This window comes from Neopsephotus bourkii, unplaced genomic scaffold (genome assembly GCF_033783945.1).
Source record: "Neopsephotus bourkii isolate Nb327-2 ecotype Australia unplaced genomic scaffold, CSIRO-AGI_Nbou_v1 NB_168, whole genome shotgun sequence".
Lineage (NCBI taxonomy): Eukaryota > Metazoa > Chordata > Aves > Psittaciformes > Psittacidae > Neopsephotus > Neopsephotus bourkii.
Window position 1 is genome coordinate 13,981,248 of NW_026900684.1, and position 19,267 is coordinate 14,000,514.

General features: G+C 35.6%; 1 protein-coding gene across 2 annotated transcripts in view; it reads left to right on the forward strand.

Moving 5' to 3' along the window:
* FSTL5 (follistatin like 5) overlaps window positions 1–19,267 on the forward strand; it is a 281,852-nt gene that overhangs the window by 245,523 nt on the left and 17,062 nt on the right. For both annotated transcript variants that reach the window (XM_061373214.1, XM_061373224.1), the window contains 2 exons: window positions 2,950–3,057; window positions 4,460–4,584. In XM_061373214.1, the coding sequence (XP_061229198.1) occupies window positions 2,950–3,057; window positions 4,460–4,584 (233 nt within the window). The remainder of the gene's footprint in view (window positions 1–2,949; window positions 3,058–4,459; window positions 4,585–19,267) is intronic.

A 19,267-nucleotide genomic window follows, 5' to 3' on the forward strand; every position in this document is an offset into this window, starting at 1 on the left:
TCGTGAACTTAGGGAACTGTAGAATGAAGTTTATCCCATTTGTGGAAACCTTTTGCAGGAATGAAAGTCTCGGTTTTGACAGTTCTAGGGTGTTTCGATATTAATGATAAATTATCTTTCCATTTCACAATATAGACATTTGGTAAGACAATGTGACTAAGGGTAAGAAAATATGACAACAGATGATTAGGATAAGTAAATTAAACCAAATGTGTTACTGTCACTTTTGGGCACCTGAAGAGAATTTCTGCAATTTGTTACTGACCTGAATATTATTTACTGCGAGACTTGCTTTGTGTCTGGCTTAACCATACTGATACTCAAAATGAAGCTTAATTAAAAAAAAAAAAAAAAGCAAACAAACAAACAAACAAACAAACAAACAAAAAAAAAAACAAGATAAGTAAATGTAGTTGCAAATGAAACAAATCAGGAGAGCATAAAACCTTTACAATTGTTTATCCATAGTATAAAACTGTAAAAACCTAAACTTGCTTCTGATTCACAGATGGCTTTTAGAATTGAAGCCTAATTTGTATTTTAGCGACAAGTCAAGAGATACTTTGTTCAGCATTTCTTACAACAAGCATGGTCCTGTCTTCCTTGTCTTTTAACAATAAGCATTTATGTTTGATTTTGGTTTGTTTTTGCAAGCAGCAAGGGTTTTTCTAATCATTAAATGTTGCTCTGCTCATTTCATATGCACATACATAAACATTCATACAAACAGGAAGCAAGGAAGAGAGTTTAATTTCTCAGATCAGTCTATTTTCATTACTTACAGTACTGCTTAGCACAGAAGAATCAAAATGTAATTGATTTTTGGAAAACAGATTCTAAGTTGTTTAGAAATGAAAGCATTTTGCTTACTAGACTGCCTTTTCTGTAAGTGTCATATTACTACAGAGTATATCATTTACATTTTAACTCTTTCTAGTCTATATCTTAAAGAAGAAACCACCTATCTGCTCTGTAAAACCAGTTCTTAAAAATCCACACTCTAGCGGGAACAAATGTGAAGAAAATTCCATATTTTGGAAGTAAGCATCAGTCTGATAAAAATTCTGTCAAGGTGCAAAAAGTAATAAGACAACTAAAAAACGTATTTGAAAGGGCTTTAAGTTGTATAGCTGTGTAAAAGTAATGTTGATTTGGTTTTGTTTACTGTCCTGTTTTCTCTGGCAGACTACTATGTATTTTTTTTTTCTGATATGAAAGTTAACCTAGATGATGTATGCACATAGCTAACAACTAGATTTGAGAATGATTTATTTCTATTTATCAAAATAAGTACTTAAAGAAGATTCTAGAGCAGAATAAATTGATTTTTTTCTAAAGAAACATGGTTTCTTTAGAGAGATACATGTAGACTCTTCAATTTAGCTAAGTAATTCTCATTATATAAAGTTGAGCGAAATAATTGCTTTCATTTGTAAATTCTTGAGAGGAAGCACTGTTACCTGCAATTGTTCAGTATTGCTTAGCAGCACACCTTAACAGGAATGATTTAGAGGTATGCTGAAGCAGGCAGAGCTCGTCATTAGTGAGTCCACGCTGTGCAGCTGACAGATCAGGCTGGCTAGGTAGAAACAGCTGTGAAAGCCTGCTTCTAAGTTGCTGGGCTCCTTTCTGCCTCTGGCTCATCTCTTGGGAGCTAAATTACCCGTATCTGACTCTGGAGGCAATTCCTTCTCCTCCTCCAGGCAATGCCAGGGCCCAGACCCTGAATGCAGCTGGCACTCATTCAGCAGAACATGTATGGGTCAGACCTTTTGTCTCGGGAAGCCAAAAGGAAATTTTACACACCTGAACAAATTAGCTATACAACAGCACAAGTATTATTTTAGACAACTTATCTTCTAGCCTGCAGCACAACAGTGTTATCAAACACAAATGACCTTTTTGAAGGGGTATCTTTATGATTTTAAATGAGCCCCTGAGCAACCTGGCTTCATTTTCCATTTTCAAAGGGAAAAACAAATCCTGCCTAGATGAAGCTGTGGCTTGCAACACCTCAGGAGTACAGTTAAGTATCATCAGCAGTCTCAGCCAGCCATTAGTGCATTATCTTGAGAATCTACATCATTAGTTTAAATTAGGTTCACTTAATTAGCCAGCTGGTACTCTCCTTGACAAACTGATAAACAAGCTGTACTTTACAATTCCATAATGGTGAGACTAAAGAACAATTCCTGCCTATTTTTCTCCTGCCTATTTTTCCTGCTCTAATGATGAAAATAGAAAAGTAATTCCCCCCCCCCCCCCGTTGTTTAGGTCATGCAGAATGTGTAATCAAATACATTGTCCTCTCATTTCACACCTCTGAAATCTTCAGTTCTGCTCAGAAAAATGAAGTGTAGAGCTTAACTGTCTTAAAAGGTTTCTGGTCTCAAGAGTCAATGCTCAAGGTTGTAGTGAAAACACTGATCGCAAGTCTACCAAAAGTAACAACTATAACTGGAAAAAAATACGAAAGCAATCCTTCCAACTTCAGCAAAATTTACTCAGTTCACAGCAGAAATTGGAAGCTTTGGGTGTAGCAACGTTGTGTTGGTTTTACACAGGACTCTTTCCTTCATAGCCATTTTCAATAATTAAAGTAGTTTTTAAACTCGTATGGCTACAGTGAGAGTGATGGTAAAGAAATAAGAAAAGTACTTTTCTACTTGATTTAAAACCTTTGTTTTCAGCTTTTTAATAGCTTCAGGGTAATGTAATTTTGGTGCCAAATGTTAGAGCATGTAAGAAATAAAACCCACTTTTTTCAGCAGTTCAGTAACTTTGAATTAATCAGAAGTCTGTTTCAACAATTGGCAATGTAATTTTTAAATAAAATATGAAAACATTAAGAAGGGCATGTCCAGTCATCATTTTAATTCAAACATATATATTATTTTTCTTCTGAAAATATGGCAGGAACTAAGGATTTTTATTTTTGTCATGCTTCAGGCAGTAAGTACGGATCCTGTTCCAGTGAAACTACATTATGATAAATCTCATGATCAAGTCTGGGTGCTAAGCTGGGGAAACATGGAAAAGAATTCACCAACCTTGCAGGTGAGGTTGTTAAAATAATTATATACAAGGAAATCTAGACAAGTTGAACCTTTGTGTAATTGCAATGTTTTGTATGCTTTCCTTAAAGTGTTATTATCATCACCCCAGCAGGGGCAGTGAAATGATTTCAGGTAACTGGAAAACACAACTGACTGCTAAAAAAAGATAAAGAGATAATTTTCAGCACCCTTACTCAGAAGTGTCAATGCTAAATTGATAGAAGGATAAGAAACACAGTAAAAGCAGCAGCATGTTTTGTAACTGCCAGTCTTTTGAGAGCCATCTATTGCTATTTATGGTGTTTGTGTCCCTAATTATAGGATAAACTGGATTTTAAGCATATTCCTATTTCACTAAAATTATATTGATACTCTGAAGTTGACAAGTTCCATCTTTGTTTATTGTTTTTTTTCGATGTGATATATTAAAAACCTTTACTTTTACCATACCTCTAAGCAGTGGCAAGCCTAGGGACAGTCACTAAAAAAATGCTTCAAGAAGCTGTTCTTTCATTCCTACCTTTCCCTGGCTTTATGTTCCTTATTTAAAGTAATGCCCTGCAGGTATGGTGATTTTCTTTATGTCATAATTTCAAAATTCCTTTTTATTTTAGCATATTCTTCTTTTCTTTAGAAATCCTTATGTATTTTAAAATATGTATAAGATAAAGAATAAGAGAAATTCAAACACAGGGCTTAAGCAGAAAGAATGAGTAACATTCTAAAACACCTTTTTAGCACCTACAGACTCTTAGTGAGCATGCAAGGTAATTTGCAGGAGTTTAGCTGTCACTCCCCCCCATAAAAGGATTGATAATTGAGTCTGTCTTACCTGGTTTAAAATGACTGATCATCTTCACTCGCATTTTTCCTTACAGTATAGATAACCTGTTATTTTATTTTTATTTTTATTTTAGTTCCCTTTTAAGTGCATGTGTGTGGATATATCATAGTGGTTATTATGTGGAATTGTCTTTCATTCACTCATAAACCTTTACCTCAGAGAAGCTCCAAGACTGGGGATTTGAGGAAAATTAGTTCATAACAGCATAAAGAGTGTGTGAAGTCAAATAAACTTCAGCTTCTGAAATGCATCCATGCTATGTTGAATTACCTCATGACTGACAAGGAATGTGTATAGCCATAACTTCCTGTGGATCAGTTGATAACACCTTACTTTTTCACTCTGTCTGAAGTGCTTAAGAAATTTAGACTTACTGTGGGATCTAGTGTCAAAAAAACCCACCCAAAAACCAACAAAAAACCAACAACAAAAATCCTAAACGTATCTAAAGGATAATAGAAGAGATGGAATACAGAAGTAATACTGTATTCATTTATTTGGATAGAGATTAAATTTTGAAAGAGTATTTATATTGTTTATAATGACGTTACTTATGTAGGTGATAACACAAGCCAGTGGGAGTGTTTCTCATCACATAATCCATACTCAGCCAGTGGGAAAGCAGTTTGACAGAGTGGATGACTTTTTCATTCCAGCCACAACCCTCATCATTACCCATATAAGGTAAGTTTTTGCTGAATTATAATTAACTTTCAAATGAACTATAACATTGCCTCCAAAGAAAATATAATTTAAAAACCTTGAAAATCTGAGACTATGTCACCTACTTCAGTATTGCTTTGGAACACTTGTCTTCACAGACAAACTAAATGAGAGTTTTATTGAAAACATGCTAGATGTCAAAATAAACACGTTTGGTAGAGTTTTTCTTTATTGCCACAGCAAATATTCAAAAGTTCCACTGCTCCACATATTAAAATTGAGATGTAATATCATCTGGAGTTTTCCCAAGGAATTGATAACTTTAATAGTCAGGTAATTCCCTAATTTATGAGCATAAATCTTAATTTGTAAATAATATTTACTAATTCCTACTACTGCTCAGAGCAGTTGCCATATTGTATTGCATGTATGTTGTATTGGAGATATTCTCATGATTAAAAGACCAGGAAAAAAAACAAGCCACTTTCTGAGTTTTGAAAGGACTTGTGATACGGCATAACTCTTCATGAACTGGATATTCCTGCACATTCTGTTGTTTCTATTTGTTTGGGGTTTTTTTTGTTTGTTTGTGGTTTTTTGGGGGGAGGGCAAGGGGTAGAGAGGGGAGGAGGTATTTGGGGGGGGGAGACGGGTGTTGTTTTTTTGGTTTGGTTTGGTTGCTTTTTCTTATCAGGCTTTCTGTTTTTAAAACAGACCATGACTGAACATGGCAACATGAACTCTCTTTAGATGCATGAATATAATTGGTCTTATTTCATGGGTGATGAGTATATGGTGTTAAAATGGTTTATATTGTAATTCATGCCAGGAAACACTGTAAATTCTTGTGAATGTAAGTATTTTTCTCAGTTAATGTAGAATTATGTTTTCTGTCACAGCCAGAACAAAGAATTTCTGGCTGTGGTATAAATACTCTTAAGTATGGAAGAACAGAACAAATTAACCAACTGAATTTTGAAAGACATACAGGACAGAGAAAGAGAATGTGCGGTAAAGAAGGCAATACTTAATACAGGCAGAAGAAACCTTTTCAAGTTCTCCCCAAGGGCTCTTAAATAAAAATCTGTTTTCCTTCGTCAAAATATATTAGTAAGAATGTGAAATATAATTTTCTTTTCATATTTTTCCTGTAACATTTCTACCTGTAGGCACTGAAAAATTCTGCAGTCTAGGTTTTTTGCATCTGAATATTGCATTAATATGTATTAGCACTTTGTATGTTTAGTACTGTTAGATTCTTTGCAAGCTGAAACAGACCCATTTTAGCTCAAAACACCTCTGCAAATAATTAACTCAGTTGTTTATTCTGCTCTTCCAACTTCAAATTTCTATAGAAATGCTTTCATTAGGATGATCTTAACTGTCCTACAGTTATGAGACATCATTCACTTGTAGATGAAATCTCAACTTGCATATGTAAATATGCATCTCCATTAAAAAAGATATAATTTCTGATTGTAGTGAGTGGTAGTGTGTTAAATGTGAAAACATGCAATTTAAGATTAATTTACTGTCAGTTCTAGGGTTTACTCTGTACATGACTGTGATGAATCTAGTCTTCTGTATCAAAATCATTTGGCTTCTCCTAAAGAGACTGTTGATGGAAGATTTTTTTATGTATATATATTCTACAAAACACTTACATAACAAGTAAATTAGCAATCAGCCATATGCAATATAGAAAGGAATCTTTAAATTAATATGGCTGGATAGTAAATTGACTCTATGTACCATTACTGCCACATTTCTTGAGCAGATAAAATGCACGTAATGTCCCTGAAGCAATCAACTGTCCTCACACTCAGCTGTATAAGAGCATTAAATAATTCTGCTACATTTGGAACAGGTATGTCTTGAGAGAAAAAAAAAAAATTAGTTTCATAAACTATCAAGCACTAGAGGTCCTACCCCAGCAGAACTGACATTTAGATGCCTTTTCATGTAAATAAGGAGAAAGGAAGAAAAAAAACAAAAAACATGGATAGGGATAAACATAATACAATAAGAGGAAACAGGACTGGGAAAAGAAAAATAGGCCCAGTCCAAAGCAAGTGAAGAATTCATCTAATTCAAATGATTTTAAGTTTATATTTTGCCTAAATAATCACAATTGCCTTCAGCTGATGACACATTTCACCTGTCATATATGGAACATAGGAGAAAAAAGAATTGAAGAATAAAAGAGAACACACTGAAATAAAAAAAGGGATATGAAATTCAACTAAACAGTGAAAGAAAAAAAATAAATAAGTGGCTGCAGATATGTAATAAAAGTGAACATGTGCATCAATTCAGGCCTAGTATGATCATCTTGTGATTTTTTCTTTTTCTTGGTTTTGTTGTTTTGGGTTTTTTTTTCTTTTTAAATTCATATGCCAGATAATGACCAAAAGAAAATTTTTAAAGTCTGACAAAAAGCCTGCATGAGTAAAAGCCAATGCTAAAACCGTAGATACGGGGAGTTTAACCAACAAAATAACTTCACCAACAGTTAGAGCTTACTTGAAATGCAATATTTTAGTTTTCTAGAATGCTAATTCTGCATGCCTTTTCTAGAACACAAACAAAAAACAAACCAGCCCCACAACAAAAAACTCCAAACACACTACATAGGCAAATACTGTTTTTTTATTTTTTATGTTTTCTTTCAAGAGATATTTATGAGAAGCTAGTCACTAAAGAATTTGGCTTCGATAAAATTTCTGGCCTTCAAGTACTTTGAACTGTGTGAGCAGTGTGTCAGGACAGGTTTTAAATTGACTGTATTCATCAAATTAGTAGCAACATAGAAAGAAACTGTCTATTAAATCTAACTTGTCACCAGCCAACAATAAAAATGCTCAATAACAGCATGTGTTTGTTAACGATGTCATGCAACAAACATAAAGCTTGAGCTTATTATTCTTTGGTGTATAGACCAGCCAGGGGAGCATTTTATGAATGTGAATCACAAAAAATTTCTAAAAGGGAAATAACCCCACTGGCTGAGTTAGCTGGTATATTTAACTGCTCAAGGACCCTATTTACTCTTTGTTAGATGTCAGTTCCCTTTGACCGTGCAACACTAGCCCTTTCAGAAAAATGAAACCTTTCTGTAACTAGGTGTATTTGTTACCTGTAAAGTAAAATTCTGAATGATGGAGCAGAAGGCAAAGTGTGCGTGGCTTAGGAAATTAGCATCCAGAACCAAATTTCTGTTTGAATAAAGGTATTTCTAAGCAAAAAAAGAAATACCACTTAAAGTTATGAATGAAGTTTCATAACACTGTTAACACAAAATAGCTACTACTGTCTACAATGTATCACCATCTACTGCATATTCTGTCCAACCACTGTTGAGAAGGTAAAGGTAAGTAGACCTGGTGACATGTAGGAACAAAAGTAAGGGTGGATATTTTAAAGCAATGGCAGGTCATTAAGTTTTTTCTTTTTAATAATATCTAAAGTGTTACTTGGTGATAATATATATGTGCTTAAAACTTGTTGCAATTTAGTTTTATGTAAGAAGTGATGGCACTATACATTTGCTTTATCTAGGTTGGTTGTTTTTATATATGATAATGGAAATGGGTTGCCCATTATTAAAAAAGGGAAACTCTACATATTTTAATGCTGTCTTGGGCAGCAGATAATTTAGGAAGTACTTCCACCAGATCAGACATTTGAAAAGGTACTACAAAATTTGGTCTAAGTTAAAGAATAATTGGTCCCAAGAAAAAAAAAATGTTTTCCCAGACTTTTCCTACCACAGGCTAAGGCAGGAATTGGTTGTACTTACAGTACAGCTGGAATCAGGGGAAATAACTTTTTGGATTGGTAACCAGCAAGCACAACATTAATGCTCTGAACAACTGTGATGAATCATCAAAAGTAGACAGGATAAGATCTATTAATCTGTAATAAATGGTAGAAATCCCAAGGTTGGGTTTCTTTGAGTTTCCTTTGTTTTGTTTAGTTTTGGGGTGTTTGTTTCAGTTATTACTGAAGCTTATTCTTTTTGTAGGTGTACCTTTTAAGAATTTAGTATACATATTTTCAACAGTTTGGCTTTGTATGTTGGCTGAGAAAAATTCATTCAGTGAACTATTTTTTGTGCCAAAGCAGTTTAGAGCAACCAATGATCTTGTCCTTAATTATCTACTAATACCATTCCTTATCATAAAAATAGACATTTGCAATTAGTATTTGTGATGGCTGCAAAAAGATGACTTGTACAATACTCATGAAATATATTCTTGGAAGTCTAAAGAGCAATGGAGCTGATTATTTCAGCTCTATTGTTCATAAATCAAAGTGAACAAAAGATAGTTGGAATAAATTAAGGTCTGTCATTACACTGCTCTAAAATGTTTTAAAAGCAATATTAAATGAACTCACTGCAATAGAGCAACTCTTAACTTTTTAGGTAGTTTAATCCTTCAGCAAATATTTTAAATGTCATATAGTTACCTGACCTAACAAGTCAAAGAATGAGCAATCAACTCACTGGTGAGATGGCTCAGGATCTGAAAGAGTTACAATATTCTCAGTTTGAGTTTTTATTCTCTTTTAATTCTCCATTGTATATAGTAATAGGGGAAACAGTCTTTCTAAAATTATACTTATTTATTTGTATTTGCACAAACCAGTCCAAACCCTAAGCTTTTCTCTAAGAGATAATTGGAATGTGCTGCCAATTCATTCCTGTGAACCTTCCTAAATGAAACCCATGTGAGTTGGTGATTCAGTAAATTCACACTTCATTCCAGAGTTTAAGCCCCTGCAGAGGTGTGAAGTAGCTGAAGGACTGTAAAAGAATTTTCAGTATTTCTGTGCAAATAAGCAAACAAAAAATATTATTTTGCTTCAAAAATCCACACAATCAGGCAGAACTTTCTGTTCAGTGGTTTGCAACTTAAACAATGGAAATGTTAAATGTCAAGTCAACTGTAGACAAAGCGTCAATAATAGAGGTAGAATTCATCTGGGGGTTGAATTTTTCACATAGTATGAGTTAGCTCAAGCATTAGGGGCAATTTAACGTTTTAGAAATTCAGCCAATAACATTAGAGGAGTGGAAAGTTTGAAATAGTTCTTGGTCATCAAGCTATAATCATATACAGTACTACAGGGGAAATAACTTGAAAGGATGTGGATTTGGAGAAAGGAGCTCTGTAGTACCAGGGAAGGCAGAGAATCAAGAAAGCAGAGGATCTAGAAAGTAACTACAATTTCTAATGATGATTGTGGAATCCTATATGGTTGCATAGCACATGAAGGAGATCCATCTGTGTTAGAGGTTTCACTCTGCAGTCTCCCAATCTAAATTGTGTCTTCATGAGAGTAGTGCTGAATGAAAACTTTGCAGTCATTGTTTCTCCTCTCTTTTGCCCCCTCAGAGAAGGACCCTTCTGATCAATGAATTGCTCGCCTGTGAAAAATACATTAATAAGAACTTCTGGAAAAAAATGGAGGGGAAACACTAAAAGAATATTTTCCTACTTTTTTTTTTACTTTAAAAAGTGCATTTTACATCATCTTTGTTACAGAGGGAATATGAAGAATGAAATATTGATAATTCAGTTTAGACAATGTTAAGAAATTTAAATTATTATTTTTACATTAAAATGCAACTAAATTTTTATTTTTTTTTAAAGCAGCGAAATCTGTGATTGTTTCTGACCTTGCAGTACATGTGTGGCTCTCTGCCTCTTGCCAGCCTTTATGGCTAGTTGTTTGTTCACTGTGGATTGAGTGGAATTGATAGTTATAGAGGTACAAGTGCAAGTGTTGGTACCATCTGAAGTATGTGTTGAAAACATCATCTAAAAGCTGTACCATATGTTTGTTATACCATTTTAGAAAAGAATAGATGTTTAATACTTGGATAATTCTGTGAATAGAATAATTTGTTTTTATTATATTAGCAAGATGATACAAAATTAAGGAGAGTCAAGGAAAACGTTTACATCTGTTAAGAGATTTTATACGGATTGTCACAAGACTTTCCAGTACTGGAATTATATGCCATAGCCTACTGTTTATCCCACTGAGAATTAGGCAAAATTATGTTCTGTGGAGAGATGAAGATGAAGATGTAATTTCCAGCCTTAGATTCATGAGTTAAACTTCAGGTTTTTCTCTGGTTAGTGAACAAATATTGTTGTTCTTGGTCCTCCGCTCATAGAATCTTTGGGTAATGGAAGTGATTCTGCAGTATTTCCAACAGACTAAAATGGAAGGAAATGTAGCTTGAGAATGCTAAAATAGTTGTGTAAAAACAAGTTACTGCTGTAAAGGTCTTAGATCAGCTGCAGAAATGGATTAAGCAGATGGTCTGATGTGAATACATACCTGCGCGAGGTGTCTAGTTTTAGTATTGGTTCAGATAGTTCCAAAAGCTGAGCCATGATTACCCTCACTCTGAAGGCATATAGGTATCAGACAACTCCCAGTCCTTTAGTTTCACACCTATCTTGCATTTTACATGTGCAATTCACATAAGCTACTCTTTAGCCTCCCTTCTTGGTGAGGTTCTGCAGCTATGGTGCTTTAAGTGTAATGTTTGAGTAATGACACAATTCAAAACTGAAGTGAGGCTCATTAAACTTCAGATGGTATAGAGACCAGTGACTGTCTTTGTTACAGGTGTTAAGAATGTTAATCTTGTTCACTAGCAGAATACTTCTTTGTAGTTAAAAACAGACGAAATTGAACTAAGTGGTCCTGTATGGAGCCCTACAGAAGGCTGCAAGGATTTATATACGTATACCTGAGAGTATAATCTTGGTTCCTTACGGAACACTTTATGAGGAGAGGGACTGATCTGAGTTCGTTGGACAGGGAAGTTCTGAAAAGCAAGAGAACATAAGTCAATCTTTAAATCTTTTCTTGTACATTTCTGATTTACGAATAAATACATTAAAGAAATAGCTGCAGTGTCTGTAATTCCTTTTGTGGAGAGGCTTTTTTCAGGACTGGCCTGTTTTCAAGACTAGTTCTACTGATACTGTTAAAAACAGTATGGGCCATTTGTTAGTGTCGTGCTTTAAGCCCAGTCATGCAGCTGGCTCTCTCACTCCCCGCTCTTCTACCCCCCACCCCTCTCCTGAAAGGATGGGGAGGAGAATTGAAAGAGTGTAACTCCCAGGGTTTGACATAAGGACAGTCCAGTAACTAAGGTATAACACAAATCACTACTGCTACCACCAATAATAATAATGATAAGGGAAATAACAAGGGAAGAGAATACAGCTGCTCACCACCCGCCAACCAATACCCAGTCTGACCCAAGCAGTGATATAGCCCTTCAAGGTAACTGCCCCCAGTTCTACGTCCTGGGTATGATGTGCTGTGCTATGGAATACCTTTTTGGCTAGTTTGGGTCAGGTGTCCTGTCTCTGCTTCCTGCCGTCTTCCCCTCCTCTGTGGCAGAGCATGAGACTCAGAAAGTCCATGGTCAGAGTAAACATTACGAGCAGCAACTGAAAACATCAGTGTTATCAGTGCTGTTTCCAGGCTGAAAGCCAAAACCACAGCACTGCCCCAGCTACTAAGGAGAAAAATGACTGCTACTGCTGAACCCAGGACAGTTAGTTTGCTTGTGGATCTAGTAAAATTGAAGGATGCAGTTTTAAGATGAGCCTCTGTGAATATTCTGAGGTGAATCAGGTGTTATCCTTGACACCTGAATGTTGCTTTTTGTATCTACAAAATGATAGGAAAGCATTCCTTATATGAATAAAAAACTGTGCTAAAGAACAAAAAGCCCCTTAAACATGTTTGGAAGTTGAAAAATACTCTTTCTCAGATACTTGATGAGAGGACACATGGATTATGATCAGAACTATTGACAAAATACATTCCTTTGTGGTTCTTGAATTTACTACATAGTGTTCATGGAAGAAACTTGTTTAATTAAGATGTAGAATTAAGAGCTCATTTATAGTTTTATAAAGGGAGTGACAAAAAATGTGTTACGTATTTTGCAAGTAGAACACTACATGTCTACATATGAATTTCCTTTGTGGTGAGATGTTAAATTAATTGTTGTTTGTTAAAATGTTGCTGACAAGCATTTTAAGTAACTTCTTATTCTCACAGTGCTGTTTGAGGATTATGTTTCACTTCTTAATATAGATTGGTTGTTGAAGTCTGAAGGAGATGGAATTGTGAATATACTTTTCATTAAATTTCTGCTTGCATTTTGAGAATGTAAAAGTTCTGAACAATTTGAGGATATCCTTTTTGGTATTAGTCAAAGGTGCAGCAGCTTTTAAAATAGAGCCAATATGTCTTTTTTGAGGGTTTATTATTATGCTGCTTCAATTGCAGTTGTCTTTTAAACTTTTTATTTAAACGTTGTTTTCATTAACTTATGATATGAAAACTTTCACAAGAATCTAGAGCAGAATAATGAATTGAAGTTAAGGCTCTATGTTTATGTATCCTCCCACCCTGTGGTAACAGAATTCAAAGTATTCTCTCTGTTGCTTTTCATATGTGCTAGTGAAACCATTTGGGGGCCTCTGTGAGGAATCAGGCTAGAGAACTGATTTAGATAGAAAATAAGCTAGTAAAAAATGGAAAACACATTAATTTAAAATAAGCAATACTGAAGGTTACTACTAAGACAAAAGTTTTAAATTTTAGAAGAGCAGTCTTCAGCACTCCCAGAGCTCATCTGGGAGGGATTCCATGGGAAGTTTCCATGGAGGATGAAGCAGCTGGTGAGTGAGGGGATTTTCAAGAATGCTCTCCTGGAAGCCCAGGAACAGTTCATCCCCTTTAAAGGTAAGGGAAGTAGGTGGAGCAGGAGACCCTCTTGGCTAAACTGCGAGCTTTTTAGTGCTTAGGAAGAGAAGCGTACCATTGATGGAAAAGCAGTTGAATACCCTTTGAGAACTACAAGGGAATACAGAGACGCAGTTAGAAAAGCAGAAGCTCAGCTCGAATCTCAGTTTACCGGAGATGTCAAAACTACAAAAAACGGTTTCTCAAGTATGTAAACAAGAAGGAGGAACAGAAGGAAAATACTGGCCTGCTGTTAGGCAGGTGAGGTGAATTAGCCTCCTCCAAGGCTGAAATGCCAGAGGTTCTCAACGCTTTCTTCACCTCTGTATTTACCAGCATTGTTGGGCCCCACGGCTTGGGATCAAAAACCCAGGTTGATGCAAATGCAGATCCACCATCTGTGAAGGAAGACTTGATATGTGAACTGTTACAGGAGCTTGACCCCTACAAATCAATGCTCCCTGATAATATCCTCCCAAGGGTGTCTGGCTGATGTAATTGTGAAACTGCATTGGGGGATGTCCCAGAAGACTGGAAGAAAGCAAATGTTGGCCACATCTACAACAAGGGCTTAAGGGAGGATCCAGGAAATTATAAGACCATCAGTTTTACTTCAGTTCCTTGGAAGGTTATGGAGCAAATCCTTTTGGGGCCTGTCACAAGTCAAATGAAGCACATGACTGGGAGAAGCCAGCACAGATTCACCAGGAGCAAATTGTGCTTGACAAAACTGGTCACCTTCTACGGCAAAAGTAACCTGTGTGGTTGATGTGGAACAAGCAGTGGACATTGCCTGCCTGGATTTCTATGAGGCTTTTGATGCAGTTTCCCTCGCATTTCTCCTGGAGAAACTGACATTACGGACTAGATGAGTGGTCTGTGTGGTGGGTGGGGAAATGGCTGACAGGCCTCATCCAGAGGGTGGTGGTGAATAGTTCCTTTTCAACCTGGCAACCTGTCACTAGTGGGGTCCCCTAGGGATCAATATTGAGCTCAGCACTATTTAGTATCCTTATAAGTGATCTGGAAGATGGGATCAAGTGTACCCTGACCAAGTCTGTGGATTGTACCAAACTGAATAAGGAACTGGACACTTTGGAAGGGAGAGTCACCCTACTGGGTGACCTGAATAAGCTGGAAGAGTGGTCTGTCAAGAACCTTATGAAGTTCAACAAAGACAAATGTAAGGTCTCGCACCTGGGAAAACATAATATAAGACTCCAGCACAGGCTGGGATCTACTTGATTTGGAGCAACATTGTGGAAAGGGTTCTGGGGGTTCAGGTGGATAAAGAGCTCAATATGAATGAACAGTGTGCAGCTGTGACAAAGCCAACAGGATTCTGGGTTACATCAAGGGCATCACCAGCTGAGATAAAGATCTCAGTATCTCGCTCTACTTGGAGCTTGTCAGGCCACACTTGGAATGTTGTGTTCAGTTTTGGTCCCCACTCTACAGAAAAGATGTGGACAGGCTGGAGAGGATCCAGAGATGCGCCACAAATATGATTAAAGGACTGGAAAGTCTGTAAATGAGGTAAGGCTGAGAAAACTGGGTTTGCTCAGCCTTGAGAAAAGAAGTCTCAGTGGGAACTTTATCACCATGTTCAAGTGTTTAAAGAGTAGCTACAAAGAAGATGGAAACTCCCTTTTTACGAGGAGTCACATGGGAAATACAGGTAATGGACATAAGTTACTCTCGGGAACAGTCCAGTTGGACAGAAGATTACGATTTTTCACAATGAGAACAATCAGCCAGTGAAATAATTTTCCCAGGGAACTGATGGATTTCCCAATATTGGACCCTTGAGGTTTGGCTGGACAGGGTGTTGGGACTTTTAGTCTAGGTTACACTTTGCCTTGAAAGGTTGGACTAGATGATCTTTGAGGTCCCTTCCAACCTAGTATTCTATGGTTCTATGTACATATGCTTACACACAAATATATATGATAAATCAGTCTTGAAAATTAATTTGTTTCTGGAATCAACTATCCTGCAGGCTTTTTCCCATGTCAGTTAACAATACAATACAATTACTTCTTGGCCAATTTATCTCATGTTCCAGATCTTTTTCTTTAAAGTGGCTTGAATAAGACTTCACAAAGCTCTCAAACTAAAAATACCAGCTTCCAAAGCAAAACAAAACAAGACAAAAACAACAACAAAAAAAAAGCAACCCACATTTTGTCAGAAAACTTTTTCCACCTCAGTGTGGCTATTTAGAAATGAAAATTCACTTCAATTATTACCGAAAACATGAGATTGCAGGCAGCTGTTGTATCACTATAGAAGTTCTAGCATCAATAAAGGAAAATTCCTTATGTTCTACTTGTCTTTCCTTATTAGCCCAGGAAATGGCCAGAACCTGTCTTAAGTCTAGTTGGCTCTACTAATGTGAAGAGTAATTTTGCTAAAAAGTAGATGTGCTTCACACTGAATTTTCTTTCCCTTTTGCAGGTGTAGAAGCCATTACAGGAATATTTACCCTTGAGATAATATGAAACCTCCATCTGAGGTGGCCAAACCAATGATGATTATAAATAACTATGTATCTGTCTTCTAGTACCTGTCTGCTTTTAAAAATTCAACATGTATCACTGTGAAAATACATGACACAGTGAATGTATAAAAATGTAATCAACTATAAGAAGAAACTAATCCCTATAATTACAGCACATAATTTGGTGTACCCAGTGATCAGAAGTTATCCCAGTGCTGCCTTAATTGCTCAGAGTACAATTACTTTAAAAAAATTGTGCTGGGTCTGTCTTGGATGGAGTTAATTTTCCTGATAGCAGCCGGAATGGTGCTGTGTTTTAGATCTGCGACTTTGGATTAGTGAAAAATTATTTGGAAGTTTTCATTTGCACATTTCTACTTTTAAGCATTTAGAATTTATTCATTACATTTAACCTTTCCTCTTTGATGTTATGTTACAAACCTGTCTTTCCATTTTTAATGAAGCTGAGATACTTTACTGTGTGTGGTCATACAGCTAAAGATTTTAAGGAAACTTCCAAATCTACATGCATAGACTATTTTGTCTGTATTCCTTCCATGGGATCCCAACTGCATGCAACATTTTCTTCTGGGTAAAAGATCAAAATTTCCATCTTAATAGGGCCATTACCACAAATCCTCAATTCCCATATTATCTGTAAAGTAGATCACAGCAATTTACCGTGATGTGCCTGATTTTTTCCCCTGTGATTATCTTACAGTTTCAATACAGGTGTCATCTCTGATGCTTTTATGTTCTGAGAATAGTATTTTGTCATAATTTTTACAGATAATTTGCTTTGTTTTGTTTAATATTTTGTTAATTTGGGTCACTAGTGAAAAACAAAAGAGAGTAAGGAAATGTGGTAAAGTTCAGTACCTGTTGTTTTGAATATTCATATATCCTCAGCTATAACAGTATGTGAACTTCATTGTTAAAATGAAGAAAAATATCTTACATATGTTTTGACATATGTTTTGACATATGTAATTTATCACCTTTGTAGTCCTTATCTCTACTTCATTATTAATTTTCTACTAGTGCTGTTTCTTTTGGCATATATAAATTTGGCTGTGTATTCCATATGACATCTACCCACCTTGATGTTATGATATTTTCTGGAGCACCAGATCTTCTTAAACCTATCCTACCTTTTACTGACATTTAGGACCATCCTTAGGAATGTCTTTTGCTCACTATGTCAGTGTAGCTAGCCCTTCCTTTGACTTTTATTGCTGTCCTTCTCTACAAGGTACAAGAAAGAAAAACACATTTCTGCCAACACTGCAAATATAATTTTGCTAAGAATAAGTTCCTTTATTATATAATACAGATAGTTTCATGTATTCCTGGATTCTCAAAATCTGGAAATTAAGGTGCTTTCCTTTGTCCTAAAATTTCTCAGTCTATTTTCTTGTCAGTACTATAATCACTGAAGAGCTATTTGTAATAAGTAAAGTGTGTATTGTATAAATCCATGTTGCAAGTGCTCCATGAGTGAGCCCTCATACCATTCATGGCTTCTGCATCACTAGTGCACTAAAACTTCAGGATTTATCCCGACAAATGTATGCTAAACATGATTAAGAAGTCCAGAGCTGTGTGTGACATGTTAAAACAAGGAAGCTCTTCCAGCAAGATCTAAAATAATGACTAAGGAAGTCACTGTGGCATCTGGGTCAGCTATTGGGAAATTTTTCCTGTTGTTCTTTACACATGAGTTGTTTGAAAATATTCTTCAACACAAATTTCCGATGACAGTTCATTTCCTTCCTCTGGGTCTCTAGTGAGATATGGCTTAAATGCTCTGCAAGTAAAATCTTAAACTGAAATAGTAGTAAAATAAAGCTTCCAAAAAGAAAAAAGATTTCAGGCAGTATACTATTTTTGTTATCAATACGAGATTTTAGTTCAAAAATTTTTAGCTTTCTCTTGTAAGGACTTGGGTGATTTATCCAGCTGAATTACAGAAGACAGCTTGCATGGATCTGCCCCACAAATAAGTGTTTGAAAGATTGTATCATTTGTGATTTTTCTGGTCTAGTGAAAAATGTCAGAATAAGGATGTGGATTTTGTTGATCGTACTTACAACGACATTCACTTTGGCTCAGCAACATTAAAGCTGTGGCACTCAAATTTTTAGAGTCTAGAGCTAATCTTATTAAATATGATGTAGCATAAACTCAGAAACTCTGCTTCCATTATTGTCCATTACTGAAAGCTTATTAATGCTCAAAACGTGTTTCTTTTATAGCATCCATTCCTGTGTCTGTCACTTACTGTCTAGAAATGGAAATTTTTCTATTCAAATTCAAGCTCTAAACACAAATCTTAGTTTGAGGAAACCCCTTTATTCTAGCAACATAGCACTTCTCAGGATTCCTTCAAGCCCTTGTAGTAATTATATTTCCTTCCTTCTGTGTTGCATGTCTTTCTTGAAGTTCTTGATATCCTTATTTTTTCCAAATAATGGTCAGTATGTGCTGAGAGACAGAGAAAGAATCATTTTAGTATGTTTGGCCACCATTGACTGGGAATTGAAATATAGGAAACATTCACTGCTATAAGGTGTGTGCAAAGCAATAGCAAAAGATCATTCAGATCTCTCAGGTAATGTTCAGCGGTTGTTACCACCTTTGTGAAGCACAACAGGCCTTTTGTGGGATTAGCCACACACACACACCTTTGCAGTATCCATCCCTCTTCTATGTCAGGATATTTTAGGATCTAATCAGAAATTTTATCATTACTAAGAAAACCCTCTCCCATAGATCTAAACAATATTGGTTTCATAGATCTTACATTTGAGTATTAAGTTCCTTTCTGAATTAATCTATGAAGACTTACATTTCTTTATAATAATATTATCAAGTAAACCTGTGAAGTGTATATGACTTCTGCTGGCATAAGGTATTCTTAAACTGCATCTACAATTAAGAATAAAAATAGTATTGACTTTGATTGAAGGTAGGTTATATCTATACGTTAATTTTCCTCTTTCCTCCCAGAAAGGTAAAAAATTTCAAAGAATTCCCTGTAACTATAGACATTTTTTTCTTCTAATTGGAAAGGTACAGATGAGATATTTAATGTGCAAGTCTGTAAGAACTCAGAAACCTGAAGTTTTTGAAATCCAGAACTTCTTCCTTAGGAAATTAAAAAAAAATAGTCAATACTTTCAGAAAATGAGACCTGCCATCAAATTCTGTTCTTCATCAGCACTGACCTTTTCATTCATCTAACAGAACTGATAGTGATGATCTTGTTTTACACTGAAATTGCTCATTTTCCATAAGAATGACCCCACAACCTTCTGTTCTTTGTCTTTTAATTTTATTTTTTTTTTTTACCATTTTTTTCCCTACTCCTATTTCTTAGGATTACTACTTATCAGGACTAGTATTTCCCAG